At 47.0% G+C, this 25,219-nt stretch overlaps 1 protein-coding gene across 1 annotated transcript in view; it reads right to left on the reverse strand.

The window, feature by feature from the left end:
• DCBLD1 (discoidin, CUB and LCCL domain containing 1) overlaps positions 1-25,219 on the reverse strand; it is a 105,794-nt gene that overhangs the window by 16,030 nt on the left and 64,545 nt on the right. Inside the window, exons 7-12 of the mRNA XM_029596439.1 lie at positions 19,438-19,478; positions 11,927-12,148; positions 8,891-9,015; positions 7,526-7,673; positions 6,741-6,857; positions 5,310-5,397 (exon numbers count right to left, since the gene is read on the reverse strand). Of these exons, the coding sequence (XP_029452299.1) occupies positions 5,310-5,397; positions 6,741-6,857; positions 7,526-7,673; positions 8,891-9,015; positions 11,927-12,148; positions 19,438-19,478 (741 nt within the window). The remainder of the gene's footprint in view (positions 1-5,309; positions 5,398-6,740; positions 6,858-7,525; positions 7,674-8,890; positions 9,016-11,926; positions 12,149-19,437; positions 19,479-25,219) is intronic.

Raw genomic sequence — 25,219 nt, forward strand, 5'->3', positions numbered from 1 at the left:
AATTTGAGAAAGTCACTTTGAGGTACATTTTTATACAATAGTTTTTAGATGATTTTCAAAATGAGTTTTTAATTATTTATTTTTTAATATACATAGGTCTTTTATCTAATTTTCAGCATATTTTTTAAACAGATACTTTTTAGATTGATATTGTCTATATGCTCTTTAATTTATATGTTTTCATGTTACGTCCTTCAATTTGACATTCATTACCACACAAAATATTGTTTTAATCACTTTTTATGTTGTCGATGTTTTTATATTGGTTTTATTATTTCTCATCTATTTATGATTTATTGTGTATATATGTATGTCTACTTATAGCCCCTGAGGCAGCCACTGGGAATGTAGCGAAACTCGGCCTGAGTCGGGCATTCCTTGTTGATTTTATACGTCTCCACCCAATAAAGAATTTGAAAAGGACTTTTCTGGCATCTACCTCGTTTGTGTTTCCTCACGGCTGTTTTAGAATGCCTACCTTGTTGTTTTCTGGGCCCATCCAGGTAAGGAAAGACACAAATTCTCTGTCAATGGGGGTGCACTTCCGCTACTGCTTAGCATTTTGTGAAGACTCTTTGGACCACTGAAAGCCCAATAGGGAGAATCTTATATTGGTAGTGACAGGAATCCACTACAAAACAGAAATATTTCCAATGGGAGTGATATATAGGTAAATGAGTATACTTATCTTTCAGAGCGAGGGCGTCCATCCAGTCTCCCACTTGAATGAAGGGCGGGATGGCATGGAGTGAGCTAATTTTGAACTTTTCCAATAAAAGGCTCTTGTCCAGTCTTCATAAATCCAGGATGGGTCTTAGTCTCCCTGACTTCTTGGGGATAAAGAAATAGTAGAACCCCATCCTAGGGATTTTGGGAGGGACAGGTTCTATCATCTGCTGGCTGTGAAGTGACTATCTCGAGATTGAGCACAGTCAAGTGAGAATGATCCAGATTGAAGGCCAAACAATGATGCAGCACTGGAAAGCGGGAGAAGTGCAAATGCTAACTAGACTCCACAATTTTGATGACCCAATTGTCTTTGGGATCTTCCACCACTCTTTCAGGAAAAAGTGACTCCACCCTCCTGCTGAAGGGGTCAAGGCCTGAGGGCTGAGTCTGATCAAAAACTAGACCCATGCTGGGTTTGTTGTTGCATCATTGGCTAATGTCTCTTGCACTGACATCCACAGCTGGAAGTTGCTATTATGGAAGTGCAAGTGAAATTGGCAGAAAGGACATCTCTGGAAAAAGGTGCATTTAAAGGCAAAGTAAGTATGCCTAGAAGAAGACAGTTATTCAGTTCCTGTTGAGTGAGACTAGGTGGCAGCATGCTGCTCCTTATTTTGGGCAACTGCTTCCCTGACCTTGTCTTCAAAGATGTTGTCCCCGGAACAAGGCACATCCGCCAACTTGTATGAACACCATCACACAAACTGCTGGCTCACTGTGGTATGAAATGATTAATAAACTGAGCAAAGAAGATAAATTTCTCACTTCTCCATGTTCCGAAGAGCCCACTGATAGTCTGCCTGTTCTCTGTCCAATAACTATCAGGGGTTTCAGCTTTTCAATACAATTGTGTGAGTATTGCGTCATGTAGAACTGGTGGACTGTGAGGCAGACATTGAGCATAAAGCTCTGTAAAAAAAAAAAACCCCCCCAAAAAAAACCTCCTTTCCAAAATTATTCAACAATCCAGGGTCCTTGCCCAGTGGGGTATTTAACAAGATACTGGTCTTCTTGGCCTGTTTTGGTACTTATTCCACTGCTACTGGTGCAGTAGCTGGGCTACCTCAAACCCTGGGGTTTGCTGAACTCTATATTTTAAATCCAATTTTCTGGCTACTGGGGGACAGGATGCCAGATTCTAATTTGTAAGTCCCTTAGGACTGAGTGAACCAGGATTGTTGCAGGTTTGGGTGAAGTTTCTAGACTCTAGACCTCTGTATGGGAGTTCCTTGTCCTTAAGGATGTGGAATCCAAACACCTTGCTCAGTTTGTCCATGGATTTGGAGTACAAAAGCTCTTCTGGTAGCAAAGAATGCTCTAGCATATCAGATAGGGGGTCAGAGAGAATCCCCATAGACTCTCTCTCAAACCCGAGAGGTGAAAGGATACTAACTCATTACCCCAATGATGATAAAGGTGATCGGGATGGGGGCCTTGTCACCTCAGAGGGAAATATTCTTGCAGGCATGCGCCAGACAGTGATGTCCCATGCTTCCTCCTCAGCCTGGCTAGATTCATCTGCAGAGAGGTATAGTTGGGCTAAATCCTGCCACTTAGTCTTCTGATGGGAGCTCCCGAGGCATGGAGGCAAGAGGCACTTCCCCTGTGAGGGAACAAATTTGTTCCTCTAGACAGGAGAGGTTGAAGGTTGCGCTCCTTGTCACTAGCTGCCAGTGAGGCAAAGAAAGTCTTCACCAAATCCACTACCTGTTCTATGGGCTGCTGTGTCCTCTGACCAGGAGTTGGGGAAGAGTCACTCTCTTCTGAAACCAGTATAGGTTCATCCTCTTGAGAAGTTCCTAATGGACTCCAGGAGGGAGCCTTCTCCTGGGTCAACTGAACTGGTGGATGTATGGAAACCAGAGGCACCATGTAACATATTGGATCTGGTGTCTCCAGATGAAGTCCCTGTTTGAATTGATGAGGCATAGATAAGTATGTCGAGATTGAGGGAGGTTAAGTGTTTTTTCAGGGCCTCTCGATGAACATTCCCGTCTCAAATATTTTGAGTGCATGGATGGAACTGGGCACCTGGTGCTCCAATTGCACCAGGGCATTGAGCATCAATGGATCTGATGTTGAACATGTCAATGGAGCAAATAGCTGAATCAAGGCCCACTGCAACAATGGCGATATGACGTTCAAAGTCTGGTGCATCGATGACACTGATGGCTGGTGCACCAATGGTGCCAGCGACAGATGTTTCAATGTGCTGGGGCCCGATGCATCAGAAATGCCAGGTGCATTGACAGGACTTATTCCAGCCTCAGGTTTGGTGGTGTGAACTGTACCACTGGCTCTGATATACAGCGCTTGTTTTTCATATGCATCAACAAGCTCTATGATGCTTTCGAAGGGCTCACAGACTCTTGTTCATGGTGCTTTCATGCTTTGCTTGATCCTGGCAAAGCAGTGGATTCAGAAACTGGTGCCGCAGAAGAAGGAAATTTGTTCAATTTGGCACAGAGAGAGCCCAAGGAAGCTCTGCTCCAGGAAGAGAAACAACTCCAGTTTTTAACCAATCTGTGATGTTCTTCTATCTTCCAGGCCTTGTTCCTCTGGGACTTTGGTGACATCTGGCCACAGTCATAGCAATTAGCTGTGTTGTGGTCTACACCCAGACAGTTATAATGAACATCATTGTGACTGTTGATGGTCATCTGACCACACATGCAGTCCTTGAAGCCATTGGAGATGGCATTCTTGGAGCTGGACATATTAGTTATATATATAAAATATATATATAAAAATCTAACAATAAATAAATAAATATATATATATATATATTTTTTTTTTTACTTTCTATCAGGCCCATACAGTAAACTGCGCGGGAGAGCCGGCGCTCCGAGGCGAGTGCCCGCTCTCCCAACGCGCACCCAGGCACCTCTCTTGGGTGCGCAATTCAGTATTTAAATTAGGGCCCGCGCTAATAAGGAGGAGCTAGGAACACTAGCGCTTTCCTAGCGCCGCCTCATTTGTGGAAGCGGCAGCTGTCAGCGGGTTTGACAGCTGACGCTTTAGTTTACCAGCATCGGTTGTCGAACCCGCTGACAGCCATGGGTTTGGAATGCGGACGCCGGCAAAATTTTCCAACACGGGGGCAGAATTATTATTATTTTTTTAATAAGATTTTTTTTTTTTTTAATTTTTGGGGCCTCTGACTTAATATCGCTATGATATTAAGTCGGAGGGTGTACAGAAAAGCAGTTGCCCGGTGTACACTTGGCCGCACATTTTGCTTTCTGTATTGCAGGTGAATACCTAAGAGGCTCATCAACATGCATTTGTATGTGATGAGCACTATTAGTTTCGGGGGGGGTTGGCCGCGCATTTTCCACGCGCTATTACTACCCCTTACTGTATAAGGGGTAATAATAGCGCGTCAAAAACGCGCGTCCAAACGGGGGCTAATGGTGCGCTCGGCTGAGTGCACCGTTCTGTATTGGCCTGTATTTTTTTTTATTTTTGAGTAGCACAGAAAAGTGCTGTTGAGGGGCTGCCAAGGCAGTGAGACAACTTAGAGCAAGTTAAGATTAAAAAAAAAATAAATTATCATGTGCCAAACAATTTAAAAGCTTAGAGAGAGGGTACACGTTTGTGCAGCAGCTCGGACAAAAAAAAGACTGAGGGGCTCTCATGGTAGCGTGCACGCAGATCTCCCGTGCAAGCTCAAGGGGAAAAGCTCTATGAGCTAGGAGAGAAGGGTCCTTTCAGCACTGTTGGAAGATGTCACCCATGTCATGGCTAAATCAGCCCTGCTTGTCAACAGAGAACTTGTTCGTATGCTTTCACACTGCTAATCAAGTCACAGAAGTGTAATTACATTTTTCCTTTGTCTGTAGTTTTTAGGTGGGAGGACTGGGTTTCGTGGTGGGGGATCAGGGTGAAGTTCCGGAGGGTCTAGGTGAACCCACACCAGTATTTTCAGAAGTAGAGCATGTACACTCTTTATAAAATACCTGCCTCCACATATGACTAACTCTGCATTACATACACGTGTTAATTATTACGCACATAAAACATATGTGCATAATTTTATAAAAAGGGTAGAGAAAGTATGTGTGTCTTCCTGCATTAAATATATGAATGTGTTGTTTTCTGGGCAGGGACACATGGAATTTTATAAACCGTCCAGCTCCCGCCACACGATTTAGATCACAAATCTCCATGGCACTAGTTGCGCAAGCATATGGTGACATACACAGACTACTGAAATTCTGGCTTCCTATGTTCGTTAATTTACTTGGAGCCATTTATTGGATGGTATACAGCTGAATGAATAAATAAGTACAAGGACAGTCACTGGTAGAGTGCTCGGTCAGTAATATTTTATCATCCTCCATTTTTCTATAAGAGTGCCAAAGTGCGCTAGAAGCAGCTGCCTCGATGCCCCGCTCTAGCGTGTAGAAATCTGGGATTCTGTCATTTGCCAAACCCAACTCAGGTCTCAGCTGGGCCAGTTTCCAGCAGCACCAAGGCGGGGGGAGTCCAATGCCACACACAGGGCATTTCAAGGGAATACAGTAATTAGTAAGCTTACTGCAAACAATTTTTGCCTGACGGTCAGAAGCAGTACCTACCTTCGCACAGCGGCATAGATCCCAATCCCAAGCAGGAGCAGACACGCGCACACCACTGCTGGAGCGATGACCGCTGCAAGGCTCAAGCCTAAAACAGAGTATTACAACCATGAAAAAGGGGTGGGCAAAACACACAGGTAATGTAGAAATCTGTGACCCTGTCCTGCATTTACAAACACTTTCAATCTCAACACGCATTAGGAAAAGAACAGCAAGCCCTCCGCCCAGTCGCCATGGGCCCAGTTCGTGGACGCTGTTTTGCAGGAATTCCGATGCAGTCAGATTTCTTATTTAAATTTGCAAATCTGACTTGCAAACTTTGCAAATAAAAGGGGGAGGGGGGAGGAGGAGGAGGAAATGGAAGTCTGCTAGCGGGTGCTTCCCATCCTTACCCAACAAAGAAAAAGAGAATAGAATAGCAAACTCCTGAATTAACAGAATGGAAACTCAGACTAAATGTAAAAGCAATGTTTTCTCCCATATATTCTAAGGTAAACAGTCTGATTGGCTGGAGAACAGGAAGGTAACCCCCCCCCCCCCTTTTTACGACTCAGTAGCCCAGAATGTCTGCGTCGTCCTCCTCAACTTTTTTAAGACATAAAAAATGCCATTCACAAACTTTAAATAGACATGCATACAACAATAATGATTCCTTCTAGATAAAGGCATTAACTGGCAGCTAATATCCCAAAACTTCAAGGCCTTCCACTCCTCCTCCATCCAGGGCAACTCCTGACAAATAAATACACTGTACAAACATGAAATCTAAAATTAAAAAAAAAATAATAAAAATGAGAAAAACAACAATTTCTTTTAAACTCCAAAATGATTTTGCACAAGTGGTCCTCCCTCTGCTAAAATCATTCTAGATCATGCAGAATCATTTTGAAGAGTCAGTAGTGTAAGATCTTATTTTCCTCCTGCTTGCTCTTTTTGAGCAGGCAGTTTCCTCTTGGCTCTTTCATACTTCCAGCTTGAATCATAACCAGGGCTGGGATCTGGTGCCACGAGCCTTCATTCACAACTATCCAAGGACTCTTCCCCTATTATATATACTGCTCCCCCCTCCCCCCCCCCACCTCCAAGCATGTCTAGTCTGATCACTGCAGTGAGGGTCCTAGGCCCAAGCACCAGGGATCATCCCCAAATCCTACAATCGTGAGCCCTGTATCCAGCCCAAGGTGACAACCTTTAAGCAAAGATCACGGCTCCCTCTCCCCAGGGACTGTGAATGCTGTCTCCAGAGTATTCTCAGCCTCAGTTGACATGGGAAGCAGGGATCAAAGCACTGGGCCAACTGTTTTCCAAACCATGGGCATTGTGCACTGGGACTAATGTATTTTGTGGGCATTCGCTTATATATCTTTCACAATATAGATCCCAGAGAACCTCAGCCCCATGAGGTGCACTAGCATCCAAGCTCAGAGTTACCTAGATCCGACTTTTCCGCCGGGATGGGCTCTGTGATGGTCCTGTCTTCTTTCACTGTCAATATCCCTGTGCTTTGGTTTGTTCCTTGCCAGGACGGATGGGTGGATGGATTATAAACTGCACAAGAGAAAGAGGAGAGAAAATGAACAGCTCTGGCACGTTTGAAGGAACGTTGTGGAGAGGGGATGGGCAACCTCAGTTACAGGAGAAATAGGCAATAATCAGGACACCCATCTGGTCCAGAGCGGTGTGGAAATACTGCATCCACTTCGTGGATAAAAAAACCCAAACCTCTGCAGCAGGAGCTTTGCCGATGGCACTTGAGTTTAGCTGGACACTGTGATTAGTTTTTGTCATCTGTGCTGGTGTGTGTCAGCTGTTGCTGTAGTACTGAGTGTGCAGGTTTCTTGAGAACCTACAGAGGGCCCATCTAGAAACCAACACCACCTTCGGCTCCAATGCAACCACTCTACCCCTTCCCAAGGGCAGGTTTTCCCTCTAAGTTGTGTCACTCCGATGTGGAGGGTATCGAACTGAACTGGGTTACCAGATGGCTTTAGTTCTTGAGTCAGACTAAATCATTCTTGGTTTGTTTTAAGTTCTATCCCACTGCATTCTAGAATGCATCATCCCCAACTTTAATAATCAAATGAACCCTACAGGTTTCTGGATTCTACCGATAAGCAAGTGAGAACCCAGCTGACCCGAAGCCATTTGGCAAACCCAGGCCAACTGGTCCAGCAGTTCCCCGCCCCCTTCTCCATCACTCTGCCGCCTGCTCTCACCTTGTGTCACAAGACAGCCAAGCAGTTCCAGCTTCAGCGCAATCCTCTGGTGCCAGGTCTGAGGTGCAACCCGCACGTAACGAGCAACTATGGGAGGGAAAAAAGTATTTCGGGATCCATCCAGGTAATTAGAGTTGCCCGTGAATATCTGTAATTCAAATGAAAAAAAAAAAAAAAGTATTGCATTGGGCTTGAAGCGGTCAACATTCGGAGAACTTTTGCCTACTCTGACAGACATGTTGGTCAGCTCCGTCTTCACACAAGATAACCGAAGCTGCCAAGGCATTCAATTAAATCAATAAAAAGAAACCCTGACTGCATCTGGGCCTTGGGGTTTCTCTTCCCTGTACTCAGCACAAACCCTCCAAGAATAGTGCGCAAAGCACCAAAAATGTGTGCCCGGTTGTTATTTAATGAAAAATGAAATTCAGCTTCCACCCCCCTCCGCGCCAGACAGCTGACCCAAGCAATTTGAACTCCTTTGCTGGGGGAGGGCTAGAGCGGCGGCGATCTTATCGGAGACTGAACTATGCCTTCCTGTGCCGGCAACTGCCTCCACCCCCCCCACTCCTACATCTCAAGTGTAATGCGTCATCCACGTAACGAGTCCAAAGCTTGCTGGGCAGGAGACTGGTGCCAAAAGGCCACCCCAGAAAGAGGGTCATTTTCAAACAGATAAAAGGTACCGGGGGTACTTCAGCCACAATGTCCAAAGGCATTTATCCGCAGAAATCTGATTTGAAAATATGCATGAGTGCACAGAACCCCTGTGCGGTGCTGACGCACGAACGACGCCTGTAAATCCTGATCCTGCCCCAACTCCACACCACCCACCCCAAACCCAAGATCAACTATTTAGCATGCATAGAAAAGTGCACACAAAATCGTGCTCTGCGCATACCTGCCATGGCTGCGTTCCAAGAGATACTTATGCGCATAAAACCGGTTTTTGCACATGCAAGTGCCTTTGAAAAATTACACACCCCCCACCACAACTTTGATGTGTCTAAATGTATGTGAAAGCATCACCCCCCCTCCACCTGAATCCGTCATTCCAGCTGCTCTGCTTGGGCCTTTACCATCTGTACAGCCCTTATGTCCTGGCTACTGACAACGAAACACGAAAAGCTCGTCACCTTCCCCTCACATTAACTGAGTGAAGAAGAAAGATGCAAGTTGAGCTGGAAACGTACAATGGACAAGAGCACGTATCCCACCCTTTCGCCTTACTCTCCCCGTTACCCAGAACAACGTCCAGTTCGCCTTTCATTTAACCCTGGTGCCTAACAGAAATGAAAAAGCACGTCTAAAAGAGGACTGCTTATTAATTTATTACGCTACTAAAATAAAGCGCTATCCTTTTACCTTTTCTTCAGTGCTGAGGGCTCCTTTGTAAGTCTTCAGTTTTGAGCCTTCCCTTTTAAACATCACCACGTAGGTCTCCACATAAAAGTTAAAATCTGAGAGCGTGGATCCCCTCGTTATAATCCCTTGTAGGGGGGAGAAGAAAAAAAAATAAGGGAATTTTAACTTCTTTGTAGCAATAAAATATAGAAAAGACGAGGCATTCTCTTTTAAGTGCAGTGTTAGATACATTTTGCTCTGGGAGCCATTTGGGTGCACATCAATGTTGACGTCACTCTCAAACGAAACCACCACCAGCCCAGTGCACAATTACAAGATTGGGTCTAAATCAAAATGTCTATATCTGCACACTCTCACCAAGGGACAGCAGAGGAGCAGGACAGGATGCCTCCCTCCCCATCCTCTCTTTTACAGAAGCATGCAGGAAAGCATACAAACCATCAAGTCAGAAGCACAGCAATTCGTGTCGCAGCCTGCTCCATGAAATCAAGCAGGCAAGAAAAATATTTGCCTGCCGGGGAGCCAGAGTCAGTGAAAGAAATACTCAGAAAGGAATGAAATACTGGTAAAGCCCTGCAGGGAAGCACAGTGTATCTATATCATGAAGATGAGGCATTTGATTTTAAGATACAAGATAATGATATGGAGTAAACCTGGATTTTAAGAAAACTTCTGATAAAGTCTTTCAAGAGATAGATTCCCTGAAAGTCTTGGGATAGGAGGTAATGTCGTATTGTGAACTAGACAGGAACAGAGTAGGACTAAACAGTCAGTTTTTCCAATAGAAAGAGGTAATTAGCTGAGTGCTCTAAGGATATGCATTCATTAATGATCTGGAAAAGAGAGTGAAGAGTGATGTGACCAAATCTGTCGAGGACACAAAGTTACTGAACGTAGTTAAAACACAAGTGGACTGTGAGGAACTGCAGAAGGACCTTATGAGGCTAAGGAACTGGGCATCTAATGGCAGATAAAATGTAATATGGACAAGTATTTAGTGATGCACACAAGGAAAAATAATCCATAGGAATGTAAGATGTGCCATGTTAGGACTGATCAGAGGTTAATTGAGCCCAGCATCCTGTCTCAGACAGTGGCCAATCTGGGTCACAAGGAAGTTTCTGACCGTTCCCAAAAGATAGATCCATTTCTTTTTTCTCACTCCCTGGGATAAGCAGTGGCTTTTCCAAGTCTACCTGGCTATTAACAGTTTGTGGCTTTTCCTCCAGCAACTTGTCCAGACTCAGCTATGCTAGATGCCTTGACCACATCTTAATTGTATGTTGAGTAATAAATACTTCCTCGGATTTGTTTTACATCTGCTCCATTAGTTTCTTGGAGTGTCCTCTAGTCATAGTACTTTTGAAAGGGTAAATAACCATTTCTTATTTACCCATTCCATCCCATTCATGATTTTATAAACCTCTATCATATCTTCTGTTGGTATTCTCTTCTCCAAGATCAAGAACACTAATCTGCTTAGCCTTTCTTTGTAAGGGAGTCATTCCATCCCTTTATCATTTTTGTAGGCCTTCTCTGTACCTTTCCTAGTTCTGCTGACTTTTTTTTAGATGGGTTGACTAGAATTGCACACAATACTAAATAAACAAGTCAGAAATGTCTCATGAGTTCAAAAGCCTTTTGGACCCTGCAGAAGAACAGTCACATTGCTCCTGCCCACCTTTTTCTCTCTCGGATGTTGAGCAACAAAATCAACTGGAAGCCTGACCTTCCACCCCAAAAGTGGCTGCATGATTACTTCCAAAATAGTCGGAAGGGCACTCTATAAATGCGCAAATATTATTTTTAAAGTCATAGCTTTTAGGAACCAAGAACAAAAAAATCGGGTCCGCTTTTATTCAAATAAGACAGCACTGATTAATTTACAGCGCGGTAGGTTTTAGTCAGATACTAAAAAAAGATATTTGTTTACTGAGATTGAGGCCGATGCTATATTTGTACGCAGAAAATGGGAGCTCAGCATTGAGTGCCCGTTTTCCTAACGTGCACCCAGCCACCTCTCCTGGACGCGTGATACAATATTTAAATTACGGGTTGCACCAAAAAAGGAGGCGCTAGGGAAGTTTTGTGTGGCCCAAGAGTCTCCTCGGCAGAAGGTGCACAGGAGAGGTGGCTGTCAAAGCAGATTGAGAAAGCAGACAGACAATCTACGAGCGTCCGTTTTCTCCTGCCACCGGCATAGACATGCACAAGATACACGGCCTAGACCCACGTATCTTGTGTGTGGGTATATTGGGGGTCAAGAATTTTTTTTTTTTAAACTACATTTGCTTTATTTGGTTCCTTCTACTTAGTATTACTACAATACTATTAGCAGGATTCACAGAAAGCAGGATTTTTATTTTTTTTCAATGCACCCTTCAGCATGGCATATCTTTACGCTAGCCCTAGGCTTGCATAAAATTTGCTGCGTTGCAATGGGTGCATTAGCTGCATGGGAAATTTTTTGCATCGCGGAGATTAGCCAATAGCCTCATCTACATGGAATTTACATACGATGAGTGCTATTAGCTATGCAGTGAACTGGACGCACGTTTTGGATGTGCTAATCCCCGTATTGCACCGGGGGTTATGGATGAGCGAGACCAAAACGCACGTCCAATCTCATGTTAAACCATGCGCTAGGCGCTGCGCAGGATATTGCATTGGTTCCCATTATTTTTCATACGGCTCAGATATTTTTTTTCTATTTACACCATGGCCAGATTTAATGTGTCCTAATTTTAATTCTTTTAACATGACAGGAGGTTCTTTGATATAGGCAGCACAAACCAAGGCCTTGTGACTGAGTATAAAGGAAGCAAATAAAAAAAAAAAAAAAAAGAAAAAAGAATTTATAAAACAAACATAAAAAAATTTATTCAGCAAATCCGTAGCTGATGCAGAACATCTGGGCAGCACTTTACCATCACGGTGCTTTGGTTTCCTAACAGTGAAACTGTGGAAAGGAAGAAGACAGTGTTGAAAAAAATATTGCCGTCTCCATCCAACACAAGTGCTGCTACAGCTCCTTACCCGTTATCCTCCTTTTCTCGCCCAGATCTATCTGCAGCCACTCGCGGTGGTTGCTGCTGCTGTGGTTGGAAGCCCAGGACAGGCCCTCGTCCCACGACAGGGCCCTCTCTGGATGCCAGCGCAGGATCTCGCCCGTCTTACTGGTCCACGTCCAGGAGGACGAAGCAGTCGCCTGCTGGCTCGTGGAGTCGGACATTTCCGCGATCAAGGAATTACTGCAGCCTGCGAGAAAAAGAGGGTGAGGAGGGGGGTAAAAAAAAAACCCAGCTTTCCACCGAGCAAAGCTACTCATAAGCAATAGCAAGATCGCCATTTATTTTCAAACGTCTCTAAACTAATTGTACTCCGAGGCAAGTGTGCCGGAAATTCAGGCAGCGACTAACCACTTGGAACAGAGAGGCCCCTGACATGGAAACCCCCCCTGTGCCTCTTACATCAGCCCAGAAGCCGCCTCCAGCTGACCCGGCAGGGAACACCCAGCCTCAAAATTCAAGGCGGCTGAATGTCTAAGCCAGGTGACGACAGTCAGTCCGTACCTCAGTGCTCAGGCAATTACACCAAATAGATTTTGGGCTACCTAGTACCTGAATCTAATCTGATTTGGAGAGTCTGAAAAAGCAAAATATCTACCTTATAAATGGCCTGTGACCGACGGCCCGCAAATGCGCAGTAGAGCGCAGCTCTACTGCGCATGTGCGGGCAAGGATGTCGATCAGAAAAAAAAATGGCGGTGGGGCCGCAGGAGCGGGAGGAGAAGCAGCGGCGCCGCGCGCTGCGCGCGGTGCCGCTGCTTCTCCTCCCCAGATCTGCCGGCAGATCTCGGGGGGGGGGGTGTCACTCCCGCGCCCCCCCCCCCGAGATCTGCCGGCAGATCTCGGGGGGGGGGGTGTCACTCCCGCGCGCGCGGGAGTGACCCCCCCCGAGATCTGCCGGCAGGAGCGGGAGGAGTTAATGGAGCCGGGTGAGGGTTGCGGGAAGTCGCGCTTACGGCGCCGGGAGGAAATGGAGGTGGGTGAAGGGAGGGAGAGGGGGACTGAGTGAGTGGGAGGGAGAGGGGGACTGAGTGAGTGGGAGGGAGGGAGAGGGGGGACTGAGTGAGAGGAGAGGGAGGGTGGAGAGGAGTGGGTGGGGGGGGGGGGGAGAGAATGAGGGGGAGGTGAGAGACAGAGGGATGTAGCCCGTTTTAACGGGCTTTACGGCTTGTCAAATAATAAAAAACCTCATGTTGTGAGCTTGAGCTAAACAGCTCCTTGCAGCTGTGTTCAGTGCAGCAATGTCCGCAGGCTTCCTTCACGATGGGAAGGAAGGGAGCGCACAATCCGCCAGGGCCTGAAACGTTTTGTCCAGCTAGCGGGGTACTTCTACCTGCCTGAACAATGATCCACCCTGAGTTTTACAGGCTAGACTTTCCCCTGTTTGTAACTTTCCTTCGATAAACCAGCAAAGCTACTCTAAGAAAGCAGACAACTATTCATTAGCTGCTGACTGGGGGAGGAAGATGGGGGCGGCACATATTTCTGCTATTAAGTCACATACATTAAAGCTTCAACCTCATGTGATTTATGCCACCTGAATGGCTAAACTTTTCGTTTAAGGAGCATTTACACATTTCTACGTGAATCTGGTTTTCCGGCATGCTTGCTGACTTGTAGAGGGTATTTCTCTAACAACCAGCATCTGACTGACGTCTGCATGTAGGAAATACAGCGTGGACCTGAGGCTGAATTTTCTGGGTGGACTGATGTGCATAAATCTGCTCTAAAAATTAGCAGATGCGCGCAGAACCCTGTGCGGCTCAAACACAAACACAAGCACAGCTGTACATTTCCTCCCACGTTTTCAAAAATCAAAAGCATGTGTGTACATAATACCTCCTACCCCCACCTCCGAGAACTCCTGGCTAGTGTGTGTAAGATGTGAAAAGTAAGTTGCTAACCTGTAACAGGTGTTCTCTTAGGACAGCAGGATGTTAGTCCTCACACATGGGTAACATCATCAGATGGAGCCCGGCACGGAAAACTTTTGTCAAAGTTTCTAGAAACTTTGGCTAGCACACTGAGCATGGCCAGCATGCCACTATCCACGCGAGGTCTCCCTTCAGTCTTATAATATAGAATTCATGAAAAATAAAATAACAAATATAGGAAACTCAACTCTGTGGGATGGCCAGCAGGTTTCGTGAGGACTAACATCCTGCTGTCCTAGGAGAACACCTGTTACAGTTAAGCAACTTTGCTTTCTCCGAGGATAAGCAAGATGGTAGTCCTCACACATGGATGAATACATAGCTGCAGGTTGCTCCCAACCATAAGTTAGCCAGCACTTAACAGGTGCCAATGTGCACACCAACCAGTGCTGCTATAACATTGGGAGACAGCCTGAACCCGAAGAAAGAGCCCGAGGCAGGGAGAGTTGGGTTTCAGAGCTGAAAAAGATTGGGAAGGACCGACTGGCCAAAATTGCTGTCATGTCAGCCATCCTTGTTCAGACAGTAATGTGAAGCAAAAGTGTGGAGGGAACTGCAGGTCTCAGCCACTGGCATCGCATGCAAGTGGGCTACCAAAGCTGCCACGACTCTTAGAGAATAAGCCTTCACATGGCCGCCAAGCTGCAGTCCCACCTGCGTGTAGCAGAAGGAAAAACAATCTGCCAGCCAGTTCAATAAGGTCCACTTAGATACTGCAACTCCCATTTGTCAAAAGAGACAAAAGAGTTGCGTGGACCATCTATGGCCAGCCATACTCTCCAAGTAAAAGGCTAGGGCCCTCTTGCAATCTAGGGTGTGCAGAGCCCTCTCACCCTGATGCGAATGTGACTTTGGAAAAAAGGTGGACAGGACTGAGACTGATTGAGATGAAATTCCATAACCACCTTCGGCAGGAACTTAGGATGCGTGGGCAGAACCACCTTATCATGAAAGAATTTCATATAAGGTAGGTACGACACAAAAGCCTGAAGTTCGCTGACCCTGCATACTATGATGACCGCAACCAGGAAGATGACCTTCCAGGACAGATACCTCAGGTCACAAGATCGCAGGGGTTCAAAGGGGCCCCCATGAGGTGGGCTAAGACCGACATTGAGGTCCCAGGATACCGCCGGGGGCCGGATCGGAGGCTTGAGTTGAAGTAGGCCTCACATGAAGTGCTCCACAAAAGACTGCGTTGAGATGGGCGAGCGATCCACCCCTTGGTGATAAGCCCCAGTAGCACTGAAGTGGACCCTCAAGGAGGTGATCTTCAAAACAGCCTCGGAGAGGTGGAGCAGGTAGTCCAGAAGCTTCGAGATGGAACAGGAGAACGGATGTCCACACCAAAATGAGAACCTTTTCCACTTCAGACTGTAAGACTTCATAGTGGAAGGCTTCTGGACTCCACCAGGACTTGAGATCTCTTTTGAGAGGCCCAGAGTCTGCAAGGTCATCCTTTCAACATTCATACCGTGAGAGATTAGGCTTAGGGGTTGAGATGGTGTAGCCTGTCCTGATCCTGAGTGATCAGATCTGGAGAGGTCCCTAGACTGATTGGAGCCTGGAAGGAAAGGTTCTGCCTTGGCCAATAGGGCGTGATTAGGATCAAGGTTCTCCGGTCCTGTTGGAGCTTCAGGAGAGTTTTTGTCACCAGCGGAAGCGGAGGGTATGCGTATAGGAGGTCTGAGTCTCAAGAGCAAGCGAAGGCATCCAGTGTCGGCTTGCTGTCTCCCCCTTGAACAGGGAGCAGAAATGCTCCACCTTCCTGTTGCAAGGGGAAGCAAAGAGATCCAGATCCGGGATCCCCCAGAGGTGGAAGATCCGATCTGCAACCTCATGCTTTAGGGACCATTCGTGGGGGCAGAACGAGCGACTCAGAGCATCCGCTACCACATTCTTAGTTCCCGGCAGATACATGGCATGAAGGAGGATGCCCTGGGACAGAGCCCAGGACCAGATCTGGACCGCTTCTTGACAGAGGAGGAAAGACCTCATGCCTCCCTGCTTGTTCAGGTTCCACATTGCCACCTGGTTGTCAGTCCGAACCAAAACCACTGTTGGTTAGGCAGCCCCAGAATGCCCATAAAGGGCCGGATTTTCAAAGGGTTACGTGCGCCGGGTCTATTTTCAAAAGGCCCGGCGACGTGCATAAAGCACCAGGACGCATGTAAGTTCCGGGGCTTTACTAAAGGGGCGGTCCGGGGCGGGGCGTGGGCATGGTGTGGATGTGGCGTGGCCAGAGGCCTCTGACATAGTGGCCATTTGCCACTGTCAGAGGATCACGTGACAGCAGACTGCCGGCGCGCGCAACCTGAGCCTGCCTCCAGGCAGGCGCAAAAGGTAAGATAATAAATTGGGAGGGTTAGAGGAAGGGGTGGGAAGGGAAGTTACTTCCCAGTAACGAGGGAAGGCAGTGCGGCTAAGCGCGCGCAAGGTGCACCCCCTTGTGCGCCGATCCCTGATTTTATAACATGCACGAGCCTATGAGGACCACCGACTGTGGGTGCAGAGATCCACAATATGGGCTCCCCAACCCAGGTGGGAGGCATCTGTAGTGAGGATGACGTGAGGAGGAGAAACCTGAAATGATATCCCTACCTCCAAATTGGACTGAGTCTCCCACAACGATAAGGACTCTCGAAGTGGCGGGGTGCCGTGATGCACACCCGAAGGACCTGGGTCGCCTGACGCCACTGGGACTGCAGAGTCCACTGTGCCATGCACATGTGCAGCTGAGCACGATGTCCCTTGGGAGTCATCTGGGCACAGAAGGCGCACCCCCAAACATCGTGCGATGCTCACAGGCACAAAATACAGAGCTCATGGGGGTCTGTGATGGACATAGTCCAGGGTCACTAGCGAAAACTAGACAACGCCATGGGAAAAAGAATCCGGTGCACGGTGGATGACCAGCAGCCACAGGGAAGCGGCACCATCAGGAATTGACCGTGAACAAACGTAAAACTTGCTGCAATGCTTACTAACTAACCCCAGGTAGAAGAGGGAGCCAGCGCGACCAGAAAAAAACAGGAACAAAACAGTTTTCCACAAAAGCAGCACAAGCTCCACAGAGAGCGAAAGCTTCACGGAAAAAGAGAGATTGAAGAGGGACCCTCACATGGACAGTGGCATGCTCAGTGTGCCAGCCAAAGTTTCTCGAAACTTTGACAAATGTTTTCCATGCTGGGCTCCATCTGATGATGTCACCCATGAGTGAGGACTACCATCCTGCTTGTCCTGGGAGAATTGCTTTTGTGCTTATTTTTACACGTGCAGTTTTCAAAATCCTATTTACATGCATGAAACCAGGTTTTATGCATTTAACTCCTTTTGAAAATTTCATTTTTCATTAAGGGGCAGTCAATGTTTTCTGCATGGGAAAGGGCTCGGTTCTAAGTTTGCTTGGGTTTGAATTCCAGGTCCTCCTGCTCCCTGACCCCACTTACCCTGAGAGACTGTGTGACTAGGGGCTGCCGAAGAACTCTTTCATTGACTCATTAACTTAGCTCACTTTTCATAGGCTGCTTTCGCCTTGGGTGTCTCACAACAGTAAGTTAACAGATATTATTACTGGTTTTGATAGACAGAGTTCTTAGTAAATACTTGGGAGGATTTATGGAGCGGTTCAACAAATGTTCAAGGGGAAAACACTGGGGAATTTCAGTAAAACTCACAAATGTCATACAGCTATTTTTCAAAGCCGAAAGGGCCACACTAAGGGGTACAATTTTAAAACAGAGCGCGTATCTTATAAAAGCCCTGCGCGCGCTGCCCATTCCCTTCCGCCTCCCCCTACCTTCCCCTCCCTAACCCACCCCCCCGGCCCTATCTAAACCCCCCCTACCTTTGTTGCAGAAGTTACGCCTGCTCGAAGCAGGCGTAACTTTGTGCGCGCCGGGCCAGCTGCCCGGCGCCAGGTTCCAGTCCGGGGGCTGGTCCGGAGGCCGCGGCCACGCCCTCGGAACACCCCCGGGCCGAAACCACGCCCGCGGCACCGCCCCGGATGACGCGCCGACCACGTCACGCCCCGGACACGCCCACCCCAAGAAAGCCCCGGGACTTGCGCGCGCCAGAAGCCTATGCAATATAGGCTCGGCGCGCGCAGGGCTGTTTTAGAAGGGTTACGCGTGTACCTTATGGGGCGGATTTTAAAAGGAGCGCGAATAGGCCTACTTTTGTTTGTGCTCAGGCGCAAACAAAAGTACGCTGGATTTTAGTAGATACGCGCGGAGCCGCGCGTATCTACTAAAAAACCTGGATCGGCGCGCGCAAGGCTATGGATTTTGTATAGCCGGCGCGCGCCGAGCCGCGCAGCCTACCCCCATAACCTCCGAGGCCGCTCCGAAATCGGAGCGGCCTCGGAGGGAATCCTCTAACACCCTCCCCTCACCTTCCCCTCCCTTCCTCTACCTAACCCACCCACCCGCCCGCCCTGTCTATACCCCCCCCTTACCTTTGTTGGGGGATTTACGCCTCCCGGAGGGAGGCGTAAATCCCCGCGCGCCGGGCCGCAACCTGGGGGCGGGTACGGAAGGCGCGGCCACGCCCCCGGACTGCCCCGGGCCGTGGCCACGCCCCCGGACTGCCCCGGGCCGTGGCCACGCCCCGTACCCGCCCCCAAAACGCTGCCAACACGCCCCAAAAACACTGCGACGACCGGGACTGCCCCCGACACGCCCCCCGACACGCCCCCTCCGAAAACCCCGGGACTTACGCGAGTCCCGGGGCTCTGCGCGCGCCGGTAGGCCTATGTAAAATAGGCTTACCGGCGCGCAGGGCCCTGCTCGCGTAAATCCGCCCGGTTTTGGGCGGATTTACGCGAGCAGGGCTCTGAAAATCCGCCCCTATGCGCGTAACCCTTTTAAAATCCGGCCCTAAGAATTTAACCCTGCATTGTAATTTTACCACCAATTGCACTATTTGCACCAGCCAAGCTTTTTTTTTTTTTTTTAAATCTTTATCAGCTCTGCATGTTTACAAAGTCTAAAGTGAGCAGATAGCTTTATTTCATAAGACAAGCTGGTCCAGGCCTGGTTTTACTTCACTGCATACACAGAAATGAAGTTTTGATTTGTCTAAGAAAAGCACAAATACATCTCCATGGATACAGTGGAGCGCGGACTGGTACAGCTCATCCCTGATGATATGGTGCCAGTACGGTCATCTTAGGATTAGTACCCAACATGTATGCAGGATCTGACTCTGTTCTGGTTTACTACATATTACAGCTATATGGAGCCCAGCAGAGCTGAATTCCCTGCTCACACCAAAGGACCCATAGTCTGTCCCTGCTTTGCCAATGGTAGAATACAGTCTTGTTTCCCCAACAGGTTGTGGTGGCAGGGTGCGGACCCCTCCTAACGGCCAAGAAGGGGTCATCCCTTGCTCCTAGCTCAGATCTCATTCATGATCTGAAAAGTGATAAGTAGTGCTACACAGGCGACTTTTCAGTCAGCCATCAGAAAGACGGATGCATGGGCCCAAAATCTGCTCTGCGGCAACACCCTTCGTATTCTGCAAGAACCAACGTCACAGTACTTACCACTGAGGCTGAACACGAAGCGCTTGGCTGACAGGGAACCGCTGAAAGAAAACAAGAGGAAAAAAAAAAGAATCTTTGAGAATTCAACTGATCACAGGAGACATCGGCAATTTAGTGGTTCCCAAACCTGTCTCCCGGGGACCACCAAGTCGGTTGGGTTTTCAAGATATCCACAATGAACATGCGTGAGGCATATCTGCATACAGTGGAGACAGTGCATGCAAAATCTCACACATGTTCATTATGGATACCCCGAAAACCAGACTGGCGGGATCCAGGAGTCCCTGAGAACACGTTTAGGAACCACAAGAGAAGATTGCTGAGGCCGGCTCAATAGCTCAGCTCAGGATGACTTACCCCCCTCTGCTTGGTTTTTCTTCTCTGATCTGATCTATGTGGGCCACGTTTGTACACTCATCACTTAAGACGATTCCATCTGGCCTCACATCTAGTTAATCAGTTACAACCACAGCATGCTTTATTTTAACCTCAACACAAACAAGCCACACAGGAGCAGGTCAGAAAGTCAGCACAAGGAATGCCCTCTGGGCTGCCACAGATCCCTCGAGGCCGCAGGACTAGCAAATATTTCTATCCTGAATTCAGCTGGCATTTCGATTAGAAATTCATTCCGAGTCCTTTTATTCTGTTCTATTTACCGTACTTGCTGAGGTGATATTAGCATGTGCAGTATTTAAGGGTAGGCGCAGAGAGAGCCTCTGAAGGAGCGAGACACTGGCAGAGTGAGCTGCTAAGAGATGGACTACAGTTTTAAGTTGCAAAACCCTAAAAGTAGCACATCCTCGGGAGGCTGGTGGTGTTTAATCCTCATTAATAAATTATTTCCCTGTAAAGCCCCAGAGTTTAACATTTTAGAATCTTAAAAATGTAAACATTCCTCCTTCCATTAAAAAAAAAAAGGATGGAGACAGCAGCAAGATGGGAGCTATTTGGTCTTTCTTTTGTACTGAATGCCTGTTGAGAAGAGGTCATGTGTGTGCAACTGGTACAAACAGGCCTTATTCAGTTAGGGGTAACAGCACGTCAAAAATGCGCATCCAACCCCCCCCAAGACCAATAGCGCTCGCAACATGCAAATGCATGTTGATGGCCCTATTAGTCATTCCCACACGATACAGTAAGTAAAATGTGCAGCCAGGCCGCACATTTTACTTTCAGAAATTAGCGCCTACCCAAAGGTAGGTGTTAATTTCTGCCAGCACTGGAGATGTGCACAGAAAAGCAGTAAAAACTGCTTTTCTGTGCACCCTCCAACTTAATATCACGGCGATATTAAGTCGGAGGCCCCAAAAGTTAAAAAAAGTAAAAAATAATTAAAAACATTTTTTTAAATGGGCCCGCGGCTTGAAAACTGGACGCTCAATTTTGTCAGCGTCCGGTTTCCGAACCCGTGGCTGTCAGTGGGCTCGAGAACAGACACCAGCAAAATTGAGCGTCAGCTGTCAAACCCGCTGACAGCTGCCGCTCCTGCCCAAAAAGAGGCGCTAGGGATGCGCTGGTGTCCCCAGCGCCTCTTTTTACCGCGGACCCTAATTTAAATAAATTAATTTACTGTATCACGCACACAGGAAAGAGTCCTGTGCGCGCGCCGGGAGAGCTCGCCCGCTCTCCCGCGATTTTTACTGTATCGGTCCGAAAGAGTGCTAAACCCTCAGAGAATGAGCACAGTCTCTGGAGGCTAAGAAGATAAGAACATAAGAAACTGCCATACTGGGTCAGACCAAGTGTCCATTAAGCCCAGCATCCTGTTTCCAACAGTGGCCAATCCAGGCTACAAGCACCTGGTGAGTACCCAAACACTAAGTCTATCCCATGCTACTGATGCCAGTACTAGCAGTGGCTATTCCCTAAGTCAACTTGATTAATAGCAGTTAATGGACTTCTCCTCCAAAAACTAATCCAAACCTTTTTTAAACCCAGCTACTATATGAATTTAAACTGTATTTTTACTGCATTTTATGCTTGGAAACCATTGTGATGGTCTGTCTGAACGACGGTATATAAGAATTTAATAAATAAATAACTGCACTAACTACATCCTCTGGCAACAAATTCCAGAGCTTAATTAAAATTTAACAGCTGCCAAAATGCAAAAGTGGTGCAATGAAAGAGGCTATGAAATCCAAAATGGTATCTTTGAAAAATGTCAATAGAGTCTTAAGAAGGAAAAATAGGAAAGAGAATAAGCAATAGAAAATGAGATGCAAAACATTAATAAGACTTTCCAGAGAGGCAAAAATGGATGATAAAAATGTTTTCAGCTACATCAAAATCAAGAAGCCTATGGGGGGTGGTGGCAGTTGGATAATTAGATGACCAGTGAGTAAAAAAGATGCTCAGAAAAGATAAGGTCATTGCAGAAATACTCAATTTTTTTGCTTTGGTCTTCTTGACAGAAAATGCTAGGCAGATGCTCCCATGAGAACCACTCTGTAAGTGATGATTTGGAGGAACTGACAAATCTGTAAATCTGGCAGAGGTGCTACCCCAAGTAGTAGCATACCAATAGGACCTGAGGTCATTCACTCCAGAGTCCTGAAAGAACTCAAATAGGAAAATGCAGACCTGCTACTAGTAATTAGTAATCTCTCATTACAAGGAATTCCTGCCTCGCTTTATCTGGCTAAATTTTGTGTGGGCAATCAGTTACCTACTCAAACTTTAGCTGGACAGTGAAGGGAAATTATTCACATCTTAGGGTTTATATAGCTAACTCGAGAAGTTACCCAGACAAGCTCTTTGAATATTGACCTCTAAGGTTATATGGAGAAACTCCAGTTTCCCATGGCAGCTGAGGGGTTGATTCTGCGGCCATGTTTCTGAAATTCTGCAGCACATTTGCATACATTTGAATTATTTTTCTTGTTAAATATAACTTTATTTTGCATAATAAAATGATGTTTTCCAAATTTGCTTTATATCTTGAATAATTTCACTTGTTCTTTTAGGAATTTTACAGGTGGGGACTTTGAAGAACAGATGTGGGTGCACAGGGGAAGAGGAAAAAGATGGCGAGAAGAGGAGGGAGAATTGGGAACGGGGTACATAAGAAGGAGCAAAGATTGGAGATGGGCAGGCAGAGGAAGGGAGGGAAAGGAAGAGAGGGAAGACAGGGTGAAGGAGGCGGGTAACACAAAGGATGGGGGGGGGGGGGAGAAGAGAAGGAACGCTCTGGAATTTTGGGAGGACGGGATATAGAAAGGGAAGGAGGTGGCTCTGGGATCTGAAGGAAGATCCAGAGAGAGGAGATGATGGGTTCCCTTCCCTGGCTCTAGGCCAGCTCCCCCTCACATCCCTTCTCCCTACCTATCCCCATCTCAGTTACCCATACCCAAATACCCTCCCCCAAGTTCTTTTCACATACGTACCATCCCCTCTTTCACACAACTGCACCCAGCTCCTCTATCATATTCCTTGAACCTCCAGCCTCGCTCCCCCCCCCAATCCCCTCTAACATTCCCCCAACCCCCAGCTGTTCTATTTTTACAACACCTTGCCCCTGGCCGCTCTATTATATTTCCACTATGCTGATTGGACGGCAGAAAGAGGAGGAGGAGAGCAGCACCATGTCAGGCTGCATCCTCCTCCTCCTCTGCTGCCTGGGGCTGACTGCACGGTCGACAGCAGAAGTCGATCCCAGGAGGCAGGGGAAAAAGTCATGGCCTGATGTGCTGCCGCCAGCTCAATGTGGGTGGCAGGAAAGCAGCTGGGGGGGGGGGGGGGAAAGGAGTCTACCTCTCCACAACCGTCTCCACCCCCCACCCCCCCCCCCCGGGGTCTCTCTCGGTGATTTTGTGGGAAGTGGGCAATTGCACAGGCAGGGGCATATTTTGTGGCCTTTCTCAAGGCTTCGCAGTTACATCTGAGCTGTACTGGGACATAACGATCTCTCTCTGCAGCATGTCACCTACAGTAACCACAGCACCATGCAGCAGAAACCAGAAGCAGGTTTAAGCCAAGATCCCCAACTTGGCTGGGAGAGTTGCTGGGACTGCCATAGCAGTATCCGAAGTCTCAAGCATAGCAGAAACATCTATACTGGGGGTCCTTCAACTGGGACCAAGGGCTCAGTTCTTTCTCCCAGTACATCGTCCGTAGGCCTTTTAAATTGTAGTAGGTAATATATTTTAGCAACTGGGGGAATGGCATTCTCAGGAATCTGTAAAACTTCCATTAAATATTTCTTAAACATCTCTCTAGGAGATATTAAAAGGTACTTTTGGGAAATTAATGAACCTGAGGTTTCTATTCCTCACAGAGTTTAAGATTTTCAATTTTCAAAGCCATATTGGCATTTTCCTTAGCCATAGCAACTTGATTTTGCTGAGCTGAATTCACTTGAACACGTAAAGATGAAGCTTGTTGTTTGTAATCAGCAGATATAGAAGATAAACCTGAGATTTTCTGATGCAAATCTTAAAGTTCTTCATTAAGGAAGATAATTGTTGATGAATGGAACTCCGGAGATCAACGATAGTGTCCCAAATAGCCTCCAAAGAAAAAACATTAGGCCTCTGCATCAAAGGTAATGATAGAGAGGGCAAAATAAATTCACTCACAGCAACTTTGCCGGCTCTTTCACCATCTCCCCGTCTTCCAGCTCGAAGAATTTCCTCACCCGGTTGACCGAATTGAAACAAAGGGCAGGCAGCGGCCTGTCAGCGTCTCCAGTGACACCCGGTAGACTCTCTCTACCGCCGGATTGCCAGCTGGTGTTCCCTCTGCCAGGCTCAAAGGTGAATGTGAGCCAGGGAGACAGGGGAGCTCGAATTCCCCTCCCACTCTCTCCAGCGGCTGAGCCCCCAGCACTGGGCTGCTTCGCACGACATGGGCATCCATCAAAGGTGGTGTTGGAGGGGCCGTGGGGAAAGGCCCTGCCCTCTGTTTCCTCTTTCTGCCCATCAAGGAAAAAAAACATGAAGGTAAAAAAAGAAACGCGGAAATCGCCCAAGAGGGATCCACACGCTGTGTGTGATCAGTCAGCCATCTTGGCTCCGCCTCTCAATGTCTGATAAAGACTGGTCGTTGAGACATTTGATTCGTCATAGATCAGTCTTTTCTGCAGTTTAAAGTAAGAGTCTTCCCAGATGTCTCTAGACAGACTCAAATAAAGCGTAAACAACTTATGCTTCTGCGTTTCAAGGGTTCAGCAAGTGGGGGGGCTTTTCTTTCTAAAGTTCCCATGTAAGTGCATGGTGAAGTATCAGAATAATTCATATATTTTTTTATGACCCTCCCCAGCTGACTCCATTTTTGATTGGAAAAACCCCCTCTGTTAGCTCTTTTCCTGATCTTCAGTCCCAATAATTCGTAAGAAGTTCCCTATTGTGGATAAGGCTGTTGCTAGCTGATCATTGTCACTTCTATAATTATTCTTAAGAGTTGTGGATTGGGTCCTCCCCCGAGGGCTTGAATTTGGAATTGAGAATGTTATTTATACCTATACTATATTGTGGTTTTCTTTTCGTTTTGTTTCTCAATCTCATGTTTTCTTTCAAGATGTGTATCTTGCATAATTTGGAAATTCCAGAAATAAAAAGTTTAAAAAAATAAATAAATAATAAAATAAAATGTCTGGGGAAAAAAAAAGGTCAGATAATGCCACAGCTGGGAGCCTTGCTGATATGGTCACATTCACTGTTACTATTAGGGAGATAGCCTTTGACATTAGGTCTATTTGCATTGGCTTTCTGTTCCTCATAACTGTACTAAGGCTTGGTGCATTAAGGTAAATGCTGTAGGCACCTCCCACAAATTGTGA

The sequence above is a fragment of the Rhinatrema bivittatum genome, chromosome 3, assembly GCF_901001135.1.
Source record: "Rhinatrema bivittatum chromosome 3, aRhiBiv1.1, whole genome shotgun sequence".
In the NCBI taxonomy this organism is placed as follows: domain Eukaryota; kingdom Metazoa; phylum Chordata; class Amphibia; order Gymnophiona; family Rhinatrematidae; genus Rhinatrema; species Rhinatrema bivittatum.